Raw genomic sequence first — 25,091 nt, forward strand, 5'->3', positions numbered from 1 at the left:
AGCTTCCCACTGCCCCTGTTAGAGTTATGTGGCCTATAGTAGGTACCCCATCTGTTATTATTTCTTGTAATAACATACAAGAAAAAATTAGAAGTCAGTGAAATGTGGTGTTCTGGTGAGCCTGCTGGTTTTCTTTAGGGGAACGTCCTTTTGTGGTAGTGTTTGAAGGCAGGCCTAAGCAGGTGAATGGGAGAATGTCTGGCCCAGTCTCCATGGAAATTCTTCTTTTTTTAAAAAAAAAAATTTATTTATTTATTTTTGGCTGTGTTGGGTCTTCGTTTCTGCGCCTGGGCTTTCTCTAGTTGCGGTGAGCGGGGGCCACTCTTCATCGCGGTGCGCAGGCTTCTCATTGTCGTGGCCTCTCCTGTTGTGGAGCACAGGCTTTAGACGCGCAGGCTCAGTAGTTGTGGTGCACGGGCTTAGTTGTTCCGCGGCATGTGGGATCTTTCTGGACCAGGGCTCGAACCCGTGTCCCTTGCATTGGCAGGCAGACTCCCAATCACTGCGCCACCAGGGAAGCCCTCCATGGAAATTCTTGATGCCGGCGTACATGTACAACCTGAGGGTTTCCCAATGGAATACTTGACTTAAGGAATAAGGTTTGGAGAGAAAACCTTAGCATTATTTATTTTTACATACTTTTATCTGCCTTGAATTTTTATTGGTAGAGGGGGATTAGCATTATTTATTTTTACATACTTTTATCTGCCTTGAATTTTTATTGGTAGAGGGGGAAATATCAGGCGAGACAGGTCTGTTATAAGAGCAGCATTGCTTGCTTGGTCTGATTAAAATTATTTGCTTTTGGTTTAATTAAATACTCAGCTTTGGGGATGGGTATATTTGCCTAAATAAAACTGGTGATTCATCTTGCACATGAATAAGATGGGCTCTTTGGGGCTCACAGAAACTACAGGTCACAGACCTACTGTGTATAACCACACCAGTCTCTCACTCCTGCCTAACAAACCTATCACTCTGTGACACAGAGTCCAAGCACTTAAGGGACTTAGAAGTTATCCATCTGGTGCCAGTCCAACTCCCTGAACTAATGCTGCAGAAACTACATCAGCATTGCCCTGCCCTGGCAGGTAATCCAGCCACCATGTACATCTCCAGCCTGGAGGGAGTGAGGCCTGTCTTGTTGCAGGCAGCTTAGACTGACTAGGTGCTTCCTCCGTTGAACTAAAACCAGCCTCCGTACATGACATGTCCTCATTCCTCCTCACTCTGCCCTCTGGAGAGACCTGTCACAGATCATCTTCCTCTCCTGCAAGGCTTCTCTTCAGATATTTGAACACAGTGGCTTTGGCTTTCCAGCACCTCAGTTCCTTCCAGTAGCAAGTTCATTCACAGGGACTGAAGAATAGTGTGGGGACATCAAGGGCAGGGTGGGTACAGGAATGCCAGACTGGGCTCAGTGCTTATCCCCATGGTTTTCCTCATCAGAGGCCGTCACAAAATTTGAGAGTCTTCTTAATAAAACCTTTCACCTGCTGATCTCCTTGTGGGACTGCTCAGAAGTCTTCTGTGGAGTCCATGGTTGGCCTCTGTTGCTGTAGTTCTCAGAACATACTGAAATTGACTGCATGTCTGTACTTCCTCCCAGACCATAAGCACTGGAGGACAGGGACCATATTGTGTTCTTTAGTAGCTCTCCGCCCCTGATACATAGTACCTGGTGTGCAGTGTTGCCTGAATGAGTGATTGGGTGAACCCTGTACCACTGCAGTTGTGATCCTCTGGGTGAAGGAAGAAGAACAGCTTTAGGGCTTCTCTGGTGGCGCAATGGTTAAGAATCCACCTGCCACTGCAGGGGACAAGGGTTTGAGCCCTGGTCTGGGAAGATCCCACGTGCCTCAGAGCAACTAAGCCTATGTGCCACAACTACTGAGCCTGCACTCTAGAGCCCGTGAGCCACAACTACTGAGCCCATGTGCTGCAACTACTGAAGCCCACGCACCTAGAGCCTGTGCTCTGCAACAACAGAAGCCACTGCAAAGAGAAGCCCGCACACTGCAACGAAGAGTAGCCCCTGCTCACCGCAAGTAGAGAAAGCCGGAGCGCAGCAATGAAGACCCAACGCAGCCAAAAAATAAATAAATAAAATACATTCATAAGAAACAAAAACAGTAATCTTTGAAGAACAGCTTTATTGAGCACCAGCTATGTGCTGGATGCCTGCAACTGTGTTATATCATTTGACTCTTACAAAAGCATGGTTGGACAGACGGTACTTCCTTTTTACAGAGGTGAAAACTCAAGCTTTGAAGTTAAGTAACTCAGAAATATTAGGGAGCACTTGAACCCAGGTCTGTTGAGCTGCCAGAATCTCACCACTTTTTCATGTTCCCACACTGGCCCATGGGGTGCCCTAAACAGTGAGGGTATGACTGCAGCATGAGTTGTCTCTATTTTCAGCTGTATAGTTCTTAGCAGTTCCTTGAGCACTTCCCCATCTCAAGGAAACATTCATTGGTAACAATTTATGCGGCCTCCTGTCTGGGAACCACTGTTCCATGTGCCACTTGTTGCTCCATCTAGATGCGATGCTTCTGGAGGACAGGGTCCATGGCATTGCCCCTTTTTTGTCCCCCACTGCGCCTGGATAATGAGAGACACAGTGGCACTTAATTCTCATTGACGTGTTTGTTCCATTTTCTCCTGAGTGCGAATTCATGTCCTCATTTTCCTTGAAAACTTACCTCCTCCAGGATACCTTATGCAGTTGACCTCTCCTCAGTGCCCCCGATTTATTACACATAGCTGGATTGTACTGATTTTATTTGCAGTTGATTTCTTGCTTTGCTTCTTGTGTCCTTCAGCATTTTCTTCTCTGTGTGTCTCCAGCTGTCTTAAAAGCCGGGAACTAGTGACTTCTTTTTTCCCCTTCTCCTCCACCCAGCCCCTAGAATAGAGCTCTGTAAACAGTGCACAGATGACCAATAAATACTCTTGACTCCTTGAGTCTGATAGCTTCTTTCCCTTCCTGGACTGACAGCGCACCACTGGAGCTTGAATCCTTTATTTATTAGGTGAGATTTCTATAGGACCTTTCCTCTGAAGAGATCAATATCAGTGAAGTTTGTTTTTGCTTCTGGAAAGTGCTTTTAGCTAAGCAGACTGAGGTTCTGACAAGATCACACGATAGTCTTTACTCCTCACCTCTTGGCCCCTGAAGATGCAGACTCCAGGAAAAGCCTTGCCGCTTCAAGTTTTGCTGCTTTGTTGTCGGAAATGAGCCTGAATAAGACTGTGGCAGATAGCAGCACAGCTCTGCAGTGTTGGTTGACTTTGTAGCCAGCGTTACCAAAAGAGAACTTGCATTTGGGGGACGGGGTGCTGCTGTCTTTTGGAAGGCAGATATGGAGAAGGCCGCCCACTAGCCAGAGCCCCAGGCACAGTGGTGGAGGGTTGTTGGCTCTCACACAGTGTCTGGTGTTGCTAGAACTGTTCAGCCTCTGAGACTCCAAGTCACCCTGCCAGGGGGCTGGGTCCCTGGGACGGAGCCACGAAGGGCATGAGACCCAGAGACTGAAAAGAAACAAGTGCTGGTGAGGCAGGGAGGAAGTGCTGAGAGCTGGTGCTCTCCTAGCTGGTGGGAGAGGAGCTGTCACACTGCAGATGTGGGTGGTCAAGACTGACCGTGAGATATTGGAGCAGAGTTCAGAGGCCACAAACTGAAAAGGGTAAATGAGTCCACCCTATAATTTACTGGAGAAGTGCCTAAAGTAATTGGATCAGCTGGCTTGTCTAGGAAATTTCTCACCTTTCCACGTCTCCTTATTTGTTAAGATGTTATTCCCATCCCTGTTCGGAGTTAGGCAGAACCCAGTAGGGAATGAAGGCATTTACTGCAGGCTTTGCAGAGAGGTGAGGGCAGCAGCATATAGAGGCTGCTTGGTGTGGGTACTCAACATCACCAAACTTGACCTGCCCTCGAGCCTGCAGTCCAGAAAACACCCTCTGCTGTCAGATCAGGAGTTAAGGCAACCATAGTTACTGAGGCACAAAAAAGAAAAGGGAAGAGAGCAGAAGTTGAGGTGTGGTGGTGGTGGAGAATCCCGGCATTGACTCATGGGGTAGTGTGAGCTTGGGAGGGGCTGCTGCTTATTTCCTCCTGTGATTTGAAAGATGTTCTCTTTCTCTGTTGTCCCCTGTGGAGTTGAGAGTTTGGGCCACCGAACTGTCTAGTTTATTTTCTACCCCAGTGCCTGGGACATGGTTGGACAGAGGGGACGACAAGAAGTGCCCCTCTTTGCTTTGGGTACCTCACCAACTGCTGTACATGTAAAATGTACAGTACCTGGTGGATACTTGGGAGACAGGTGACCCTGGCCTGTGGGGATCTCCCCCAGTGGCTCTCTTCTGCAGCAGCCAGCCAGGCCTGCTGTAGTTATTCCAATGAGTCCTCCAGAAAAGTATTCCGGGGCTGCGGGGGAGCTGGGGGAAGTGTTCATGCAGGTGTCAGATGATTTTCTCAAGCCAAATTTTCTGTTAGGTATCGGTCAAGATACTGCTTGTAATGCAGGAGATGGGTTGTTGTTACGCCGCAGAGTGGGAGGTGGCAGGCGGTGGCTGTGGCCGTTGAAGACATTTGCTGTGGGTCAAGGAGGCTTAACTAGTGGCAGCCCATTTGCTCCTCAGGGAGCTCAGGAGCGGGCCTCTTCCTCCCTGGATCGTCGTGAGGACACCCGCTGTGCAGCTACAGGCTGTAGCTGTCCAGTGGGAGACAGAAGCTCCGAGTCGCACATGATGGAGTCTGTGCATCCTTGTGATTAATACATATGATGACGTGTTCTTTAGCGCTGTGCACCTCGGTTACAGATTGACCAGGAAGGGGGAAAGTTCCAGACGCACAGATTAAAGGGCCAGCTTTGTGTTAATTCTCTTGCATCAATTAAATTGCTCTTCCCTTGAACTGAACTGCTACCCCAGGATTAATTTTCCTTGGAATCTGGAGTAATTGACCAAAATACTAGGGTAGAACAGGAAGCGAATGTCAGTGGGAACCTGTGTGTTTACGTTCACTTCTTCATTATCTGTACTCGGCATATTTGTGATCATGAGCTACAGCAAAGTTTTAATTCCAAGAAAGCATCTAATGCCATCTTGGACATTTCTGGGTTGCCTCTCAGAGTGAGCTCAGCAAATATAGGCTCATATTAATAACAGCAATAGAAAAGCATAATTAGGAAAGTAAACTTGCTACTGCAAAAAAATTTAAAAAATACATCCAAAGCCAGAGCCAGACAGTAATCATCTTTACGTTGCGTTCGCTGTACCCTGTTCACCCAGGTGGTTGGAAGTAAACTGTGTGGTGGTGGTCCTCTCCAGGAAAGGGGGCGAGGGCACAGTTACCAGCAGTAAATATTCTTTTATTTTTTATACATTTAAAAATGTACTTCCTTCTTTCCCTCCCTCCCTCCCTCCCTCCTCTCTTTTTCTCTGGCTGTGTCAGGTCTTAGTTGTGGCATGCAGGATCTTTTGTTGTGGTGCATGGGCATCTCTCTAGTTGTGGCTTGTGGGTTTTCTCTCTCGAGCTGTGGCCGCACGCTCCAGGGTACATGGGTTCTGTAGTTTATGGTACGTGGGCTCCTTGAGGCGCGTGAGCTAAGTAGTTGCAGCACACGGGCTTAGTTGCCCCACAGCATGTGGGATCTTAGTTTCCCCACCAGGGATTGAACCTGCATCCCCTGCATTGGAAGGCGGATTTTCTTTGTGTAAAGAAATTTTCTTTGTGTAAAATGTTGTGTAGCAGAAAGAAAGCCATGTGAGTAGGGGGAAGGAGCAGGGGAGGAGGGGGCACCCAGCCTTGAAACCAGCTGAGTGAGTTGTACTGTGTAAGGTGTGAGGGGCAACAACAGCTGGAAGAGCTATCCTGGTAACAGCCAACCTTCCTTGAGTCGAGGCTTCAGCTGCTCTAGTCTTTAGTGCCCGTAACAACCCCGTTTATAGGAGACACACCTGAAGGTCTGAAAGGCTAAATGGCTTACTAGCAGCACATAACTGTCAAAGCAGTGCAGCTGGAACACGAATCCAGTACTTGGGCTCCAGAGCACAAGATCCTCACTGAATTATCCAGAAAGAGAACTTGAGGTTGCCCTAAGGGACATGCCATAGAAGCAGGGGTGGGACTAAGCCAGAGGTTTCTCCCAACGCCGGTCTGTCATCTCTGTCCTCCCCTGTGACCCCAGTATGTGGATTGTTGAAAGGCCAGCAGAGAAAAATGGGGTGAGTATTCCTCTCTTTTCCAGGTGTTGTTCTAGAGAGACGCATGGCATCTGCAGTCTGGTGTCCCCTGATGGTATTGCCACTTGGCCATTCTGGACTTGGATGAACTGGCTCTTGCCAGTGTAGCCTTCAGGGGTGGCGAAACAGGCCACAGTTCTCTGCTGAGCCGTGTGTGAGGAGCCTGGCTTTAACCAAGTTGCCCCCGTGGGCCCAAGCTTTGCCCTCGGCTGCTCTTGGGTAGGATGGGTTTGGCCCTTTTTTTGCCTCCACTGCAGCTTTGGAGTTAGTTTTCTAGGAGACCTCTCTGAGAGGATAATCTTTTACAGGACAAGGAAATACTGAAAGAGCAGGCCAACAAATCAGGAGCCTGCGGAGAGGAGGATAAGGTCTCCCCCAAAAAAGAAGTTTCCTGCTTGTACCTCACTATTCTCCTGAGGCCCCAGGGAGGTGGGGGTGGGCAGAGGAAAGAGGAGGCCAGGCATGCAAGCACCTTCTAGGGCTTTCGGATGCTACAAAGTGCCCCGGCTCCTAGGAGGCTGACGCTGGCTGCTTGCTTTCAGCTACTGAAAGGAAATGTTTGAAAGAGCAAGTCATTATTCCTGTGGCAGAAGCTGCCTTGAGCCATTTTCTCTCAGTTTTAAAATATATGTTCATCTCTGGGTAAAACAGCCTAGCACAACGTGAGCCTGCAGCCAGCCCCCTTCTCCTCGTGCACCGAGGGGTTACAGAGCTTGCTGGGGGAGGGTTCTCAGGTCAAAGCTGAGGGCACAGTTTCCTTCCTGATGCGGGCACCTGGACCCCAGGCCCGGCCCACCCCTACCTCCCACACACACCCTGTGGTAAAAATAGGGTAGGCTTTTCCTGGGTGGAGGCAGGAATGAAGGGTGGAAGACTTGTTCTCTGGACGTCGGGTGGTAGAAGGAGATGTTCCTGGGACAGTGCGAACATTCCCCACGGACGAAAGGAAGGAGGTCAGAGTTTTTGCAAGAATGAAGCAGTGTGAAGAGATGGCAATAAAGGACACCAAGAATGGTGGATTTTTCTATACTTGGGAACTGACGTGTGCACACACCGTGTCGGGAGCTTCGTGAAGCTGGGCCGTGACAGCGCGGCTCCCCTTCACCACGGGCTGCTCCCAGGGCCTTCGCGAGTGCTCTTTGCGTGGGCTTGTGTATCTTTGCCTTCTGTCACAGTGCTTTTTGTTGTAGTGTTTCACTTGTATCTAACTGATGTTTTCATTGATTGGGGGAAAGTGATTGCTTCTGCTTTAGAGCTGTCTTGGTATTGTTCTGTGGTTTTTACTAAACTGTTGAGTACACTGGGCTCTTCTAAACTGCATGCTCTCCTTCCCCTTGGAAAAGAGACTGATGCCTGCTTGGTGGTTCACTGTGGCTTTGGTTCCAGCTCCTTGGGCAGCTGACTCTGTCCATCCACCCTTTCTCCCCCCCAGCCCAGCCGAGCACTGTGTGAGCTAACTCAGCCACGATCCAGTTCTTTTTCTTGGAGTGTGATTGCTTTTCCCTCCTCCATGCAAAGTCAGGGATGGAGGAGAATGTAAAACAGACGCGTTCCATTCCCGAAACACCTGTGGCTGCTTTGCCTGTACCATGGGCCTGATGAAATAAAATGCATTAAGATCCTTTAATGCATTTCTGTGCTACAGATTCTGCCTTGGGCATTGATTGGGTCAGCGGACATGGTGTAATCCAGGCATTGCTGCTGGTGGGAGTATAAATGGTTAATGCTCTCCAACAGGCTTTCCTGTACCCACCTGCTGTTCCTAACATGTACTTACAAGTGAGCTGTGAGGTCAGTTAGCTGTCCTGAGTTTTAAGAAACTTTTTTGTTGGAAAAATGTGATTCTTTTCTTCTAATGCACTTGCCTGGTTATTTCAGACACGAGTCAGGTACATTTGTTGTTTATGTTTGAAGTAGACACTTCAGAACTTCAGATAGCAAAATGGTACCTATTGACCTGAGATTTGGAGGCTCTGTTACCTAGGTTTCTCAGGGAGCTTTGGGAGGCCTTGGGTGGGCTCTGTTTGCTGTTTGGTTAAAAATATCAAGGTGCATTCTCTGATTTACCTCCTCCCTGGACACATCTGCCTGGGGCTTGTTGCTGGTGGGCAGGCACCGGGAACAGACGTGTCAGTCTGGATAGCGCGTACACGCATGGCGCTGCCTGAGGCTGCACACCTGGAGATCATTTTATAGTGCCTCGGTCCACAAGGCTTGTCAGTATTTTTAGGTTCTGCTTGAACCTCTGACGATCTGAAATTCAAATGAGCAAGAAAGTGTAAAACATTTCTTGTGAGTGAGGTGAAAACACCGGAGTAGCTGGAGCCGAGGCCCACCCTGGTCTGAGGCTTCACTGAAAATGGCCACTTTGGGAGAGCCCCCTAGTGGGGAGGATCTGCAGGAAAACAAATGTTTAATTAATTAAAGTCCACAAGTATCCAGAGCTGCCCAGTTTTGTCAACTTTTAAATGGTGCTTCTTTACTCCAAGATAAAGCCAATAAGCAACATTTCTGTCTGGCAGGGATTGAATAAAAATGTCAAGGGTTCAGACTTTGTGAATTCTGGCATCGCTTTGTCTCCTTTAGAAAATTCCATGGGAAAAAGACAGTTCCAACCCCTGCTCAGTTCTTAAGGTTCAGAGGGAAGCACTGGCCTGGGGATCCGGGGGCCTCAGCCAAGGGTAGGGGCTGTACTGCCTGCGGGGTGACAGGTTGGCTCCACCCTTAGTGCTCCAGCTCCTTCTCCACACACCTTCCCCACCCCCAACACCACAGTGGTGCCTGAGGATGGCGGGGGGGTTGGGGGGGGGTCGGGGAGTGGGGGGGGGGGAAAGGGGACTGACTGATGAGGGCAATTATCTGGTTCAGCTGCCCTCAGGGCCCCTGCCTGCCAGCACGGCTGAGAGGTAGTGACCCTTTCTCCTCAGGCCCTGGGTGTTCCTCTTGGGCAGTGATTGTCAGTGATTTTTGTCAACAAGTAAGTGAAACAGGAAATACTGTTACAACTTTATAGCACTTATAGTCAGGTACTGGGTGTTAGTTATATCATCTTTGCTTAATGATGGCATTTGTCAGACTGTTCTCAATCCTGGTGTATAGTCTCAAAATACCCACACCTGTCTCTGTGTGAGCAGAGGTGAGATTTAGCTATGGATGAGGGCATCTGAATGAAATGGATGACTTTCAGATGTTAGCTTTAAAAGCTGAAGTTTGGTTCCCACCAGATGAGCATTTTTAGAAACCTGCATGTCAGACCTTTATGAGTCTTGGAAGAGTGAACCTTGGATCCATTTTCTGCCAGGAATGTGTTTTTAGAGATTTAAGGTGTCGAGCATCTTCACCAGGAGGGCTGAGACCCAGGTGTGCTTGTTTATAACCATGAGCGGCCTGCACTGAAATGCTTGTCCTCCCACAGGAATCCCCCGGCCTCTCTGTTCAGGGTGAGGGTGACCTGAGCGAGCTGCCTCTGCGTTTCTCATTCACATGGGACCCTTTCAGGCCAGAGGGTTAAGATAGGTCTTGAATTGTACTTTTTGCCTTTTGCCTGCTCTGTCCCCTCTGTTGCTGTCCACAGCCACAGCACCCTGGGAGGAGCCCCGCGCGGTGCAGCCCCTGTGGCTCCCTGGGCAGGCCTCTTCGTCCAGCCCTGAGGCTGCCTGCTCAGTTGAAGGTTCTTTTCGAGATGAGGGTGTAGCTGCCGGAGACCTTGCCGCGTAGCTTGCAGAACGGGGGCAGGACGGCTGACTGGGCTCACTGTGCTGGTCGAGCCTCCTCTCCTCTCCCCATGCCCAGGATGGCCTGTCAGGAGCCAGGCAGTGGCAGGTGGAGAGGGGCCTGGAAGGTGTGCCGTGGGACCCAGTGCTTAGACAGCTCTTCTGCACCCTCGCCTTTTAATCACGGGCTCATCCCAAGTTGCTCTTCTGCCCTGACAAACAAAGAAACACCCACACAAGTTCTTGAGCGTTTTGTGAAATTTACTGAAAACGGCTCCGCAGCCTTGACGGAGCTCTGCGGCTTCCTCCTAGCCAGTATTTCATGGAAAACCAGTGACCTGGGGCTCCCAGGAGCAGGCAGCAGTTGTGTGATGTGGCAGGGAAAGGGCTGAGGTCAAACCACATTTAGTATTATAGGCTGATCTTTTTTCAAAAACTTTTGCCTTGGGTGTTTTCCTCGCTCTTGGGGGGTTGGCATCCTTTTAATCATTATCCTACTGCTTCTCTCTCCAAAGCACTGTATGTATATAGCTCTCATAAGCAAAAGCATATGGAAATTGTCTTTACTACTACATGATGCTGAACTATGGGACCATAAGGAGGGTGTAGATATGAATTGTACATATGTGAGTTTGATAATGATACACAGCTTTTTAAAATCGGGGAGAAAGAATTTCATGATGCCCTGGGTAGTAATACCAAAGCCCCTGTCGCAGCCCTGCAGATGAGTTCAGTGTCCTTCCTGCTTTCCTTCCCTCTGGACACTGCCTTGGCTGACCCACTCTGGAAAGGCCCCACTTGGTTTCTATAAACGGCATGAGGAAGTGTTGAGGCTGTAAATCCCCTTGTGCTCTAAAACTGTTCATCACTGCAATGAGAACGGTCTGCTTCCCCAGCAGCCTAACTCACTCCTCTCCATATGCCCAGCTTGGTCTCCAGATTGACACTTGAGTGGTTTCTGGAAACAGGTCTGTGGGTATCGAGAGAAGAGAATAAAGATTCACCCCCCACCCCCCAGTCACCCCCGAATGCTTTCCTGTATCCAGAACAGCCCACCCCAACTACTGACACCAAAGTACATTTAGCCAATTGGCTGCTGTCAGTGGATAATACCTACTCAGCATTTGAGACAGGTTCCAGCATGTAACTTCCACTTGGTGAGTGAACTTGACAGGAGAGGGAATTGAGCTTAATTTATATCATCTAATAACCTCAGTGCAGCAACTTGGGAAGTTAGCCTTCCAGAATTTCCCCCAGACTTTTCCCCAGTGAATTACAATGCCATATATTGTAATTTTTACCAGCTCTGCTCCCTGCTGAACTGGTAAAAATTTACCTGCTGTTCAGTGATTTTCACCTTTCAAAAATCAAAGGCAAGTGTCAAGCAAGGTGTGTCTGACAGAGGTACACAGGACTTGAGTAGAGAAATAAGGTGTTTTTGGCTGAATGGAGAATCCTTGGGTGGGTAGAGAGAACATCCAGGAGTTCCTGTGGTTGTTGTGCCCTGTTTCCTTTTCCAGACAGAACCTGGGGCTCTCAAGTCCACCCACCGAGTTGGTGGTCCCCAGGAGTTGGCGGAAGGCAAACTAAAGCAGAGTTGTCAGGGGCATAGTGAGGGCAAGATTGGAGCCTCTTCCCTCCATCCCAGTCTACCTTTGACTAGTGAGGTGTTAGACTGAGCCAGGGCTGAGTTAATTTCAGGGGTAATCCATTTCCTGCTACTTTTATTCAGCCAGCACCATTCATCAGGAGAGGAGAGCCCTTGGGACCCTCTTCTGCATCATCCCAATATCTTGAAGGAAGGGAAGCAGGGATCTTCCCACCCCTAGTTATAGATGCTGAAGGTACAGAAATATGTCAGGACTTGGCGACAGAAATGCCTCCACACACTTCCTGCTGCCACACAGCTGGTACCCCTACCCCAAACTCCGACCTGACAGCAGGTTCTCCCCGACCAGGTGGGCTTTGCTCCAAAAAGATGATTGTGCTTGTTAGATGCAGGACGAATATTGAGGCCATCCATGCTTCTGCTGTGAAATCCTTTAGGAGAAAGACAACTGGTATCCAATACCTTCAAGTAATGAACTTATCAGTAAATATAACACACTAGCTCATTAATCTTAACGTTGCTTTTGAGCCAAGTGGGAGCTCAGCTTCTCAGGAGACAAAAATTTCATCTCTGTTTCTTTCCTTAAACCTAGTCCTAATTTAGAGTCAGACATATTGCCCTGCTCTCCCTGGGAAGCAGTTAATAATGTGTTTTTTTTTTTTTTCTGTACAATGGATGGTCCAGGCTCGGCCTGGTTGCTCAGGCCGCCGTGGGCACCTGTCCGTACTCAGCATGAGCTGAAGGCATCAGAGCAGGGCTGTGAGTGTCAGCTGAGGAATATTCTCTGGGTAAAGTTGATCTTAAAAGTTAGGGCTTTTGAAATCGTTGTCCATCATGGCCAGTCTTTGCTTCAACTTCTGATATCCTTCTAAAATCACTGCCTCCACCCCTCTTCTCTGAAAAGAATTGAGGATGGGGAGAGGGACGAATCACAGTTTGCAAGTGGTGGCTGTCCATTCACTCTGGCTGCTGGGGTCTGGGCTTAAAAGAGAGAAATCTCTGAGAAGGGATGATGTTTGCTTGGAGAATAAGTGAGGAGAGCATTGGCCCGGGGGTGCTGCTCTGGGATGCCTGCCCCAAGTGTGCAGGGAGAGGTGGTTTAGGAAAGGATTCCAGCTCACTGCAGGTCAGTCCTGTGGACCTGGTCTGGGCCCGTGGGACCTGGAGGTATGACCAGATGCAACTGTTGGGATGACGTGATGGGGAGGAGCCAGCCCAGATCTCACGCCCCCTCCCCTGAAAGAAAGGGCCAGACAGACCCAAGGAACATCGGGTGACTGTCGCTGTCACACGTCCACACCCCCATCAGCACTCCTAGAATTTGACCAGAAGGGGAGAATGGGCCACATCCTGACACAACTGTGTTCCCTTTGTCCTCTGAGCCTCTCTGCTGACACCCTGAGGGCCTCCTCTCATTGTTTGCTACCAGAGGGGTTTCATCTGTGCCTACCTGCTCTGCCGGCCTCTCCTCAACCCTTTGTTCTCCAGCGTTGTCTTCCCAGGAGGCCCGAGTGTGTGGGCCTCACCTCCTGCCCACCAGGTGGGGTTGGAAGCATCAAGCTCCATTAAGATGCCAGTCGGAGCTTGACATTTCTGTTCTTTCCTCTCTTTAAATGTAATACCTTGTCCAGTGCTTGAAGTAACCCATTTTCCTCTGAGAGCCCCCATTCATGTGTGAGCTTTGGTTTGATCACACCCACTGTCCCCATAATCATTTCTGTCGCCCCGCCCCGGTCTCCTAGAAGCAGTGCGAGTCTTGTGGTAGATACTGAGGTTTATACAGGCCGGGGAGGCACTGAGCTGCCAGCTCTGGGCTCTCCCGCCTGTGTGGGGCTGGGAGGGAAGGGGCTCAAGAGCCCACTCATTTCTGAGGCAGGCGCTGCAGAGTCACATTGGGGTTCCACCCTCAGGGTCCAGGCAGGAGCAGCATTGAAGGCAGATGTGCCCCTTGGACGTTCTGAGGATGTCGTTGGACTTGCGTGAAGGTGCTGGCTGTCTTGTTAGGGTGGGGATATTGTAATAGGCTCTTCAGCAGCCGGAGCCCCTGCTGCAACCATCGTCCACTCACTGGACGGCCCTCCCGCTCTCTGGACCTGAGGGAGAGCTGGGCTCTGTGCACGTGGAGGCCACCCTAATGGTCTGTCTTCTCTGCTTCCCCCACTGCTGCAGGTTACGTGTTCTGTATGTTGCATCGCCTCCCTGAGCAGCATGACTGTACGTTTGACCACATGGGCCGTGGCCGAGAGGAAGCCATCATGAAAATGGTGAAACTGGACCGGAAAGTGGGGCGCTCTTGCCAGCGCATTGGGGAAGGGTGCTCCTGAAGGCCGGCTTGGCCGCTACGTGACGCTGTTCTTAGTTCACTAATGTTAGCCTTATTTAGGACAAAGTCAGCCAGACACCTTGTACTGGGCACGCGTCAGACTACAGCCAGTCCGTTTCCTTTCCTTAGCCAGCCATCCTGGTACTGTAGTTTAGGGGTTGATGGTGGTTGAAATTGATTTCTGGCTGGTTACTAAGGTGCCTGCTAGCCATTGTATAAAATTAAAACATGAAGAATATTTTTTTTTGAGCATGGCTAGTGGATTTAAAACAACACATACCTGTCACTGCTGGAGTCAAACTTACAAAAAGCCTTAAGTGGAAAGTGTTCCAGACGGAGACTCTGAGTCAATAGAGGAGGAGAAGCTGGTGTTCAAGTCCCCACGACGCACATGGCTTTGCCGGAAGCTCTGGTTAGTGTTCGGCCTTCACCTCTTCACTATCCTTAGTCCCAGTAGCCAGGATACCTGATGGCCACGCGTGCCCGGGCCACGGGAGGCTGTTGAGATTGGCCCCGTGGCTGGGCTGGGTGGTGGCCTCGCTCTCCCACTGAGCAGGAAATGGGGGTGGGGACAGGTTAAGAAAATTTACCTGACTTGCTATGAAAAAACTCTCTCATCACACGAGAAGAGAAACAGTAACCTCACTTTGAAAATCAGCTCCACTCAAGCCTAGTCCACGAATGAGAACCACCTTTTCTACACAGGACCCTTGGTCACGAGAAGCGCCCGCGGGCGCGCCCTGACCCCACGGGCCCTGGTTCGCCGTTTGCCGAGTGCAGGGATCTGGCAGTGGATCAAATAAGGCTAATTGCAGCACCGCAGCTGTGGCCTCCAAACTGGCCTCTGCAGCTAGATTTCTAGATTGGAAGTTTTTTAAAAAGATGTTTCATAGCCAGCAGGAATCAATAGAAGAGCTGGGAGCTGCCTGCAGCTCCGTCCCTTCCAGCAGGAGCCTACTCAGCCCCTCCAAGGCCAAGGGACGATGCCTTGGCCTCGCCTCTCATGTCTGTGCAGCCCCACAGTCCAAGGGCAACCAATCCACTTCTACCACATAGCAAGTTTAGTAAGGGGGGGACACAGCATATGTCACAGGGACAGAGGTTCGTGGCCATGGCCCAGCTTGAGAGAAACACTCGCTCAGGCAGGTGCGGGGAGGGCCTATTTCTCAGCGTGTTTCTCTTCAGAGAGGAGTTGAGTGGAGGCAGGAGCTCAGGCCCAGTGGGGATGGGTGGAGATGGGCCTGTTTGCCAGTGTTAGGAAATCATCACCGATCAGGTGTGGGGGTGGGTAGATAGGAGAAAGATGCCCTTTAAAGCCTGAGCAGGGGTGAATGGCCCCAGAGCCCCATCTGATCCAGGCCGGTGAGGGTCGGAGGCTCCTGCAGAGGCAGTTTGGATCTGCCCGCACACAGGCTACTGGAATAGTTTAACCCAGCAACTTACCCTTTTATACCACAGCAAGTGTTTGCTCAACTCTGTCTGCAAATTAACAGTTAATACCTGCAACTACAAATGTTTTTGGTCCGAAATACTGAAGTAGGAATCACGCTCTTCCCCGACTCCTCTCCCACCCCACCCCCACCAGAGTGGAATCCGCTGCAAAATCTCCAGCCTTAATTCTTGCTTCAGGACCCAGACCGGCGTCTTGCTCTAGGGCAGCCCAGGGCAGAGGGGCCACGTCTGCCCACGTTTACCACTGTTACCAAGCCACGGCCCTCTGGCCAGTACCTGGCCATCCTCAGTGATGCGGCCCACCTCGGCCCCCCACCAAGCTCTGATCGTGAAGAGGCCACAGGCGCCCTTCCGGCCCTCCTCAGGCCCCACCGGCTGCTGCTTCCCGGCGGCAGCGATGGGAAGCAGGCTCTCTGGGGAGCCCGGCCGCACACGGGGCTCGCAGCCCATGGTCACTTCCTGATGGTAGAGCTGGGGGTGGGGTGGGAGGGCTTGTTCCCCGGCAGTATCTGTTCTGTGAAGTTTGTTAAATGTAAGGAAAGCTTAAATTCTTGTATCTTTAAAAGAGAAAATCTTATTTAACCCTTTTGCGTTCTAGATTTACTTACACACATAGCCTAGAGCTCAGTTTTAGTTTTAACATTGTGAAAATATTAAAAGAATCTTGTAACTTTATTCTTTTTTCTCCTGCTGAAAAAAAAAATTAAACCAATCGTATGAAAGTTTGGATTTCTCTGTTTTGCCGGTTCTCCTAAGTGCCACCTGGATGACCAGAAAAACAATAAAAGGACTCCCCAGCCAGAGGTTGGAAGAGATGGAGGGCTCTTGTGTGCACTGTCTGGGGCTCACTTGTCTCGTAAGTGTCCAGGCTCCACAGTTGCTCCTCTGGTTTCTCTTGTGTGGTTCCACCTCAGGAGACCCTGGGGTAGAGGTGTGTCTGCTGGGCCCAGCCTTCTCTGGCAGCAGGGAGGTTACGTACCTGGGGGAGATGGGAAGAATGAGCACCAGCCCAGAGGGCCCCCAGCTGTGCGAGGGTTGGGGGTTCCTGGGTCCTGGCATATCCAAGACCCGACTTAACGAAGGACAGGCCTGGAGGAGAAAGATTCCCAGAAGGGACGATCAGAATGATGTAAATGCTGTGTAGAGGTTCACCTAACACGCCATAAGATAGACTAGGCTGTCTCAAGATGGAGAGGTTGTGCCTGCGGTCTGCAGTACCCAGGGCCTGGAAAGGCGTTCTGAGAAGAAGGTGCTGTAGAGCTGTGGTCACAGTGTGGGCCCACATTCCTCTTTCTTACCGTCCTAGAGCAACACCTCACCATCCACACGTGTACTGGGCGTGATACTCAGGCCCCACAGAGGGCTAGCTGAGATCACAGGAGACGGGCTTGTTTGGGTGCTGTCTGTCTGCCTCCTGCCCAGAGGCAGAGAAAGCATGGAGCCGTGGGGGAGGGACCACAACGCACAGGAGTCTTCGCATGACTTCTGAAGGGAAGCCACATCGCAGTCTCACAGCTGTCAGCTCATTTGTTGTGAACACACAATTTGTATGTTTGCTCACCTAGGCTGCTATGCAAAACGAAGCTGCATCCTGCCCACAAATGAACACGTATTCCAAACAGCAACAGTGCCCTTGGGGCTTCTGGACACAGTCCTCCTTTACAGATGGCTCAGAAGAGCTGTTCCCCATCCCCAGCCCAGCATGGCCCCTACCCTCCCCACATCAAAGAGGTCCTCACCAACCTTTACAGACCCAGAAACCAAAGATAGATAGAGGACGTCTGCGTTCTTGGGTGAATTCAGGTTATACACGTCTGGCAAGAGTAGCTCATGGGCCAAGCCCCACGGCCACGCTGAGGTGCTCCTGCCACCCCTCCCTCTCCACACCGCAGTCCCGAGGCTGAGTCCGGTCCTCACCCTCCTCTGGCTTTTCTAGGTGTGAGGGTACGGGTGGGGCGGCCTCGGAACCTCAGTGCTGGGAGAGCCTGACGAGAGCGTCCTGGCTGTTCCTCAGAGCTGGTGCTGCCTCTCAGGTCCCTTCTGGAAGGGAGCTCTGAAAACTGGAGCTGCCCTCTGCAGAAGGAGGCTGGGAGAAGCTGGGCCCCAAGGCCTGGGGAGCTCTGAGCTGGCCTGGGCTGGTCAGCAGCTCTGTGCTCCCTGCCCACAGGCTTCTGGATCTCACTGTCAGCACCCAGGGCCACTGATGGGGACCCACTGCCTGGGGCAGGTCTGGGAGGGAAAACCCCCGTAGCAGCTGGGAGTAAACCAGGAACGTGGCGCTAGAAGCAGCCATCGGGGAGGACAGTGCCCCCTACACACAGGGTGGAAAGCAGAGGCCGAGGGGCATGGTGACCTTGAACAGCCTGGTCCTCTGTGCCCCACTGCTGCTCAAGTACCCTCCCTGTCCTGAGCCACAAGCCCTCGGAGGACGCTATCTGGCAGCAGATGGACAGGCTGTAACAGTGTCACCATTGTTCCCAGGGCATCCATGGGAACCCAAGCCCTGGGCCCCAGATCCCACCTTACAGGCCTCTCAGCTCCTCCTGCCGCTGGCTCTCAAAGGTGGTGGCCTCCAGCTGTCCCAGCCGCAGGGACAGCCAAGAGGAGACAACAGTGGAGGCAGGTGTAGGCAGCAGCGCCTCCTGCTCCGGGCTCAGGGCTTTAAATACTCAGGATGCATGGGGTAAATGCACAAGACATTTATCATAAATTACAGGTGGATGATTGTGGGTCTTTAGGCCCTGAGGCCTCTAGGGGAATATTTGAGTTCTTTAGGGGGCGGGGGAAAGCAGAAGCTAACTTGGTGGGCTTGGCGGGCCCCTTTCAGAGTCTGCCTTCTGGCTGGGAGAGGACAGGTGTAGGGAAGGACGGCCGGGGGCCAGGGGCTCTGCTGCCCATCTGGATAGTCACAGAGGAAGCAAAGGACCAGGCCCAGGTCAAGAGTGACTCAGCCAGATGAAAGGGAGGGCACCCTCACCCCTCTGCTAGGTTATTCCATGAGCATTATTACTTTAGTAATGTTTAAAAAATAGAACAGTGATTTTCAAAAGTGTACGCCTGTCCTCACCTCTGCACTGGAGGCAGGTCCTGGCCTGTGTCAGTCCAGCAGAAAGTCCTGCCTGAAGGCACGTGGGGTGTTCGGTGGGGGACATGCAGCTCCCCGCGCCTGCTGAGGTGCGACAGCTCCTGCGGCCAGTCTGATGGAAACCAGCAGAACCCCCAGGTCCTCTCCCCACACCTCAGCACAGGGGCGGGGGCTGGGGTGTATCGGAATCTGGTTTACTCTCCGACCAAACCCTCCCACCACCGTTTCCACTCATTTTCTGCAAAACACCAGGGCCTCGGGATCCTGTCCAGCAACCAGGTATGACCAGGTCAGCTTCTAGGAGGAGAAACGGGCGCATCCCTGCACATCCCTCCCCCTCCCCCAAAAACTGCGCAAATGCCAGGCCACAGGACGACTTCTCATTTAATATTAGAATAATGAAAACCGTGGTGGCACAGAACCACGAACTGCATTTTAAATTCCTAGGGCCACTAATGAGCACTGAACTCCTGCTGGAGCTGTTATTAGGACAAACATTCAGAATGGATGGCTGCAGCCACGAAACGAAGTGGAGTGTGGCCTGCACCACTGCAGCCACAGCTGCCGCCTGTCCGGCCGCCACCCTGAGCACCTCAGCTGCACCCAGAGGAGCTGGCCGCCCATGTGGAATGCAGGAGTGACACGATAGCACCAGAAAACAAAACAAAACAAAAACTCTCTAATGAGGAAAAATTCCTAGAAGGAGACACATGTAATTTTCTTTTCCTTCTTTGGCACCCTTCTTCTCTGTCCAAAGGGAGGTTCTTAATTGAAGCCCACAATGGGGAATGCTCCCTTTCTTTATTATCAAATGGCCTCAGCACACAGGATGCTCTGCTTTTTATCACAGATTAGACCTTCCTTTTTTCCCCCGTGGCTCTACAAAGGATAAGTGATTACACAATTTTGTTATCTTCTGAATTAAAAAAAGGTGAAGTTGACTGGGTCGGCACTGTCTGCACAGTGGTTTGACAAGTGGGGCGACAGCATAACTACTGAGCAATTTTTGCACAATTCAAAAGCTACTTTTTTCTTGGCCAAGGAATTAGTCTACCAAACATCCCACTCTTGCTGAAAATAATTTTCTTTTCCCAACTCTTCTAGGAATAAAACACTTTTAATGTATTTGTCAGGAATCAACACTTCATTTACTAAGATTAAAGAAGTGACAGAGCAACTGAGAAGAGCCCCACATCCATCATGGGCTCACGGTTCTAACTAGAATCAGAAGAAAAACGGAAAACACTGAGAATATGGGAAAACGTGTTTGCGTGTGTGATACTGTTACACCTGTTTCACGTTCAGAGTGCTTTGCAGCAGCCCCCGCCTTTAAGCCCGCCTTGACTGGGGCGCCACGAGGCACACACCCCGCCCTGCCCACCGTGCTCAGCACCAGCCCTCCAAGGAGGTACCAGAAGGTGACGCTGAAGGCTTTCGCCAAAAGCCCCCACAAAGTGCATTTTACTCCCCCACAAAGCATGACCTAAAATGAAGGGCAGGAGGTTCTGCACGTTCAATCTCTAGACCTGGGTAGTGGTTACAAAGGTGTTGTTTCACAGTAAAGGGCCAGAGGCCACAAGCACCCCTCTGTCCACCTCACCAGACCTTCTCAAAGCAGATGCCGTGGGACTGCATCCTCACGGGGTTGGGGGGGAGCCACGGGCCCTCATCTGCCGCTGCCCCCTTCACAGCTTGGCCAAGCCTGCTGCCTGGTGTCCCACAGCTCCCAGGGAATCAGCCTCCACCCTGTGCTGGGCTGAGGGCTCCGCGGGCATCGGGCTCCTTGGAGCTGGGTCTCATCAACACTCCCGTTTAGCTCTATTGGTCTCTCCCCAAGTTTGGGGGCCATCTTGGTCCTGCTGGCTCATGGAGGCGGCGGGGGGGGGTAAGTCCCCTGCAGGACCAGCCAAGGCTCTGGAGAATGCCAGGCACCTGGGGACATTTTCTTGGCTGCCCACTCATCCCTCGTTCCCTGGCAACGCGTCTGGTGTGTCGCACCTCGACTGGGGTGTCCAGGCCCCTCCAGCCAGGCATACAGAAAGAGCCCCCATTCCCCAAACCACAAGGCTCATCAAGGAAGGCAGAGCCCCTGCCTGGTAACAGGAGGCCGACCAGAGCAGGCTTTGCTGAGCTTCATCAGTGTCTGCTGGGGTCCAGAGCAGGCTTGCATCCAAGCAAGGCCTCTAGACCATCAGGGGGCCTCAGGGGAGGCAGCTGCAGGGCTAGGGGACAGCGATACCGCTGCACAGAGCTGGCCTCGGTCCTGCCCGTCCTCAGCACTGCCTCTCAGTCCCCTTCCTTCCCTTTATCTAAAAACAAGGTGTGTCTGAAGTGCTGGAGGAGCAGGAGAGAGACAAGCTTTATTCTCTCCAGACAGACCTCAGGGCAGAGATCTGGAAGGAACGAACACCAAAGAGAATTCACAGAGGACAGGAAGCAGAGGGTGAGCCACTGGCCATGCAGGGCACAGTTCATGCCTCTTCAGGTGTGAAGCTGAGTGTCCAGGACGCAGTTAGTTACCTGTGCCTGGATGGAGAAGAGTACTGAAGGGCTCCAGACCCTCCCCCAGCCCACCCCACACTTCCCCGGGTCAGTAGTGATTCCTCTCTGGACAGGTGACTTCAGAGTTTGAGAAGAAGCCCTTGAATAGATGATACTTGCAAAACATTTGAACCCTGCTCTCTTCTGACTTCCCTGCTCCTCCTGCCTCCCCTGTGGGCAGTGAATGCACTGCTGGAGGAAGTGCTGAGTTGTCAGGAATCCTCAGCTCTAACTGGAGAAGGGGCTGGATGCTGAGGGAGGCAGCGCCAGCCACAGAGCGCGGCCAGCCACCCGTGGCAAGCAAGCGAGCGGCACCGCTGTTTGTTACCAGAGCCCCTCCCATCGTGAAAAGCTGTTCCCCTCAGAGGGTTCCACTCACCCCACGCAGGGGGACGCAGACAGAGATCAGAGTCGAGGGCACCGAGGGAGACTAGCAGAAAGACAACCTTCCCGTTTAATCATGCAGCTTGAAGCTACCCTACTATTCCAATACTGATAAATCACGACTACATCACACTAGGAGGAAACAGCTGACCCACTGGTTCTTTGTACACCCATGACCAATGTGTCTTTAAGACAGAAAGGACCCCCCGTCGGCCCCACCCCTCCTCCAAGCAGGATGCACAGAGGACCTGATCGTGACAGCCAGCCAACGGAAGAATCGGGGATGAGCGAAAACCGGACACAATCTGATCAAGTTACACGGGGCGGTTAGCACTGGGATGGGAATTACTCAGACACACAGAGCCAGATCAAGCGACAGCTGTCAGATGAGATAGTTTCAATGAGGATTAAAAGGAAAGCTTCTTAGAACTGATGTTTTTTTTTCAATCCCTCGCTGAGTATTACGGTCTGGGGGAAAAACAGGCCCACTTTTGCATTCCCGACACCGACTGGCAGGACGGCTGCCTCCACACCGCTCACTAACCTGTGGCAAATGGAGGACAGGTCCAGTCCAACCGGAAGTTGGTATACACTCATACATACTTCTGAACATTAAATTAGCTGGTGGCATAATCACTGTTTCCTTGTAAGCCTCCCAGGCTTAAAGGCTGGATACGTTTCAGGAATGACAGGTTAATAACTTGGCAATTCGAGTGATTATTAACTCCAGTGTCCACAGATTAATTTGCTCCTTGTGTATTTTGTTGATCTTCCTCAAAGGATTTTCCTTGTCAGACCAGGTGCCATGATGAGCTGCATCTGTACCTCATTCAGGAGCCGTGCATGATATTTCTCAGCTCTACCTCACGCTCGACCGTTCAAAACTAAGGAAGGAAAGTTACAGCGTCAAAAGGGATTAAAACAAGTGATTTGCTGTTTGAACCTTTCATAAAGATCTGGAAAACCTATGATTCAGCAAATGGAGAATAACTAAAAGAAATAAAAAATTATTTAGTTGCCAGGGCAATGTGTTCCATACAAGTAAACCCATTTCCTACAGGGTGCCTCCAGGCAAGGAAGGCCTAATACATTCTCTTCCATTCCTGCGTTCATGTGCCATCTTTGTATTCCGACTCAGGCCTATTCCTTCCTTCTGTGGTCTTTGCAGGGTTAGATTAGAGAGGTAGGGTGTTAATGGACTTGATGAAGATTGAAGACCCACTTTCTCCCCCTGGAGACCAGCCTGATTTGAACAAACTGAGGAGAACAAAGCAGCCCCTTTGTGTCCTTGGGAGGAAACCTGTCCTGTGCGTTTCTGCAGCCAGGTCTGTTCCTCGTGGGGCGGGGGTGGCGGGGGGAGGCGTCCACAGGCATCCCTGCTTGGGGAGGACACGGCTCCTGTGCCACCTGGGCCCAGCCGAGTCACTCCACACGTGCGCCTCCCTTATTGGTGCTGCCGGTTGGCTGAGTATGAGTTGGAGCCTGAGCTGGAGTGCAGTGAGTTGCCGCTGGGGGCCTGCAGGGCGTGGGGGTCGGGCTGCTGACTGGCTGGGCTAGTGTCCCCTGTCCCCGATTGCTCGCTGTTTTCCTCCTTCTGGTTGCTCTGCTGCTCGGGACACTCAAAGTGGACGCAGTGGAACACCTGTTGAGAGAAAGGAGAGACCTGGTGAGTGACGGGTCAGTGTCGGAGCCCAGAGCTGCCATGAGTCGGGACACTGTCCCCATGGGAGTGACGGCAGGTCCTTCCGCTCCCGCCCCCCGCCCCCCGCCACTGGCACCGACAGGCAGCAACTAGAGGGTGGTAAGCGCTTTTCAATCAGTCAGGATAAAAGTGAGGGGACCGATGAGCCTAAGACTTGCACGCAGCACAGCACGGATTCCTATAAAATGTTCCCACTGGATTTCTCCATTTTGGGTTACTTTTGTCTCATGAGCTTGTCTTTCTTTTTTAATTAATTAATTCTTACATCTGGCAGTTGGGTTAAAAGTCAGTGGGGTTGATGGTGGCAATGGCTGCATGATTCTGTCAGTATGCTAAAAAGCACTATGCTTTAAATGGGTGAGTTGCGCGACATGTGAATTATACTACAATAAAGTTATTTTCTAAAAAAAGCCTACAGGGCATCATTACCGCAGGGGAGGACCCAGGCTTATCTCCAAGGGTCCAAAGAGCAGTTGCTCACCCCCTCCTGTGCCCTCGGAGGGGAACAAGTTCTTGGTGCATAATCACCCTCTGGGCAGCAGTGCTGGGGAGGGAACTTCAACCTGAGGTGACCTGGGCCAGCCCGGAACAAACACCCTCACGTGGAGGAACGGCCCCCCGCAGGAGCCAGGAAAAGCCTGCGTTCCACCATGACTCACTCAGGAAGCACCACTGAGCAGATGGGGCACCACTCAGAGCTCGACAAACAAGGGTGAGCCTCGGCCCTGACCTTGAGAACACACAGCACGGCTGGGGGTTGGGGGTGAGCCTGCCACGCCCGGAGCAGGAGGTAACTGCTGGTCTGTGAGCCGGGGGCGCGGGGGCAGCCAGAGGAAGCCCACGCCAGAGGAGGGTCTTTAGGGATGCCCTCCCCCCCACGGAAATTCCTCTCTCCACTAACAGCCAAGTCCTCCAGGGGTCCTTGCTCTGTGGTGCCTGTCCTGAGCTCTTGGCACAGGAGAATCACATCCTCTCCTGGGGGCGTCTTCAGTCTGAAGCACACAGATCGACTTTCCAGGGAGCATGCTGGCAGTTTTAAGGGAATCAATTTCCAGATCCTCAAATTCAGTATTTTCTAAAACTGCCTGAGAACATGACTGAATTCACAACACCCTTCCCCACCTCACAGAAGGAAAGCACAGCCCGCGCCTGCCCGTGTTACTGTACGCACTGGGGCACACTGACCTCCCTCCCACGGATGCCAAGCCCTGGATGGGGAGCAACCTCCCGTGAGTCATGGGCCCTGATGCCTTCCGGGTCCCCATGAGAGTGAAATTTGGCCTGAGTGAGATGTTCTGAATTCAGAACCGAACTGTGTATGTGACTCATGTAATTCTTTTAAACGTAACTGCAATTTCCCCAGAATTATAAAAACATTTTCAAAATACACTGGCTAAATCCCATGAATAATTCCACAATTACTTTCAGATTTGCTGTGCCATATTCAACGAGTTGGTTAAAATCTATTTTACCAAATCATGTCATCAAATATGTATTCCTAATAATCCTTAACTTCCGTCTTTTAAAATGTTTATTTTTTTCTATCTCATATTAACAAAAATAATTGTATTTAAACTTATGAAGAAATTTTTACTTCTCAACCTTAAACTGTTCAAAAAATTACATTTTTTTCCCAGAGCTCTTTTAGGGGATATGCAAACAAAATGTTTGAAGGCCATCGCTCATAGCGGTTAGAAGACTCTAAGCCCTCAATAGAGTCCTTTTAAAAGTTAATAGGCAGGAATTCCCTGGCAGTCCAGTGGTTAGGACTCTGCGCTTTCACTGCCAAGGGTGTGGGTTGGATCCCTACTCGGGGAAGTAAGATCCTGCAAGCCGTGCGGTGCAGCCAACAAGAAAAAAGAAAAGTTAATAGGCAGACTTGCAGCCACACGGATAGATCTAGAGATTATCATACTAAGGGAAGTAAGTCAGAAAGATAATTACCATATGATATCACTTATACGTGGAATCTAAAATACGATACAAATCAACATATCTATGAAACAAAAACAGGCTCACAGACGTAGAGA

The 25,091-nt window shown here is 51.1% G+C and overlaps 2 protein-coding genes across 6 annotated transcripts in view; one reads left to right on the plus strand and one right to left on the minus strand.

Moving 5' to 3' along the window:
• The window catches only part of ZFAND3 (zinc finger AN1-type containing 3), a 320,844-nt gene extending 304,766 nt beyond the window's left edge, over positions 1-16,078 (plus strand). The window contains exon 6 of the mRNA XM_032647943.1: positions 13,744-16,078. Within this exon, the coding sequence (XP_032503834.1) occupies positions 13,744-13,898 (155 nt within the window). The 3' untranslated portion in view covers positions 13,899-16,078. The remainder of the gene's footprint in view (positions 1-13,743) is intronic.
• BTBD9 (BTB domain containing 9) overlaps positions 14,178-25,091 on the minus strand; it is a 416,431-nt gene continuing 405,517 nt past the window's right edge. For 3 of the 5 annotated variants that reach the window (XM_032647940.1, XM_032647937.1, XM_032647941.1), the window contains exons 11-12: positions 21,904-23,001; positions 14,178-16,328 (exon numbers count right to left, since the gene is read on the minus strand). In XM_032647940.1, coding sequence (XP_032503831.1) covers positions 22,804-23,001 — 198 coding nt within the window. In that variant the 3' untranslated portion in view covers positions 14,178-16,328; positions 21,904-22,803. Of the gene's footprint in view, positions 16,329-18,800; positions 23,002-25,091 lie in introns of those variants that run through there. The other 2 variants (XM_032647939.1, XM_032647938.1) reach the window with 2 other exon arrangements.

The sequence above is a fragment of the Phocoena sinus genome, chromosome 11 (genome assembly GCF_008692025.1).
Source record: "Phocoena sinus isolate mPhoSin1 chromosome 11, mPhoSin1.pri, whole genome shotgun sequence".
Classification (NCBI taxonomy): domain Eukaryota; kingdom Metazoa; phylum Chordata; class Mammalia; order Artiodactyla; family Phocoenidae; genus Phocoena; species Phocoena sinus.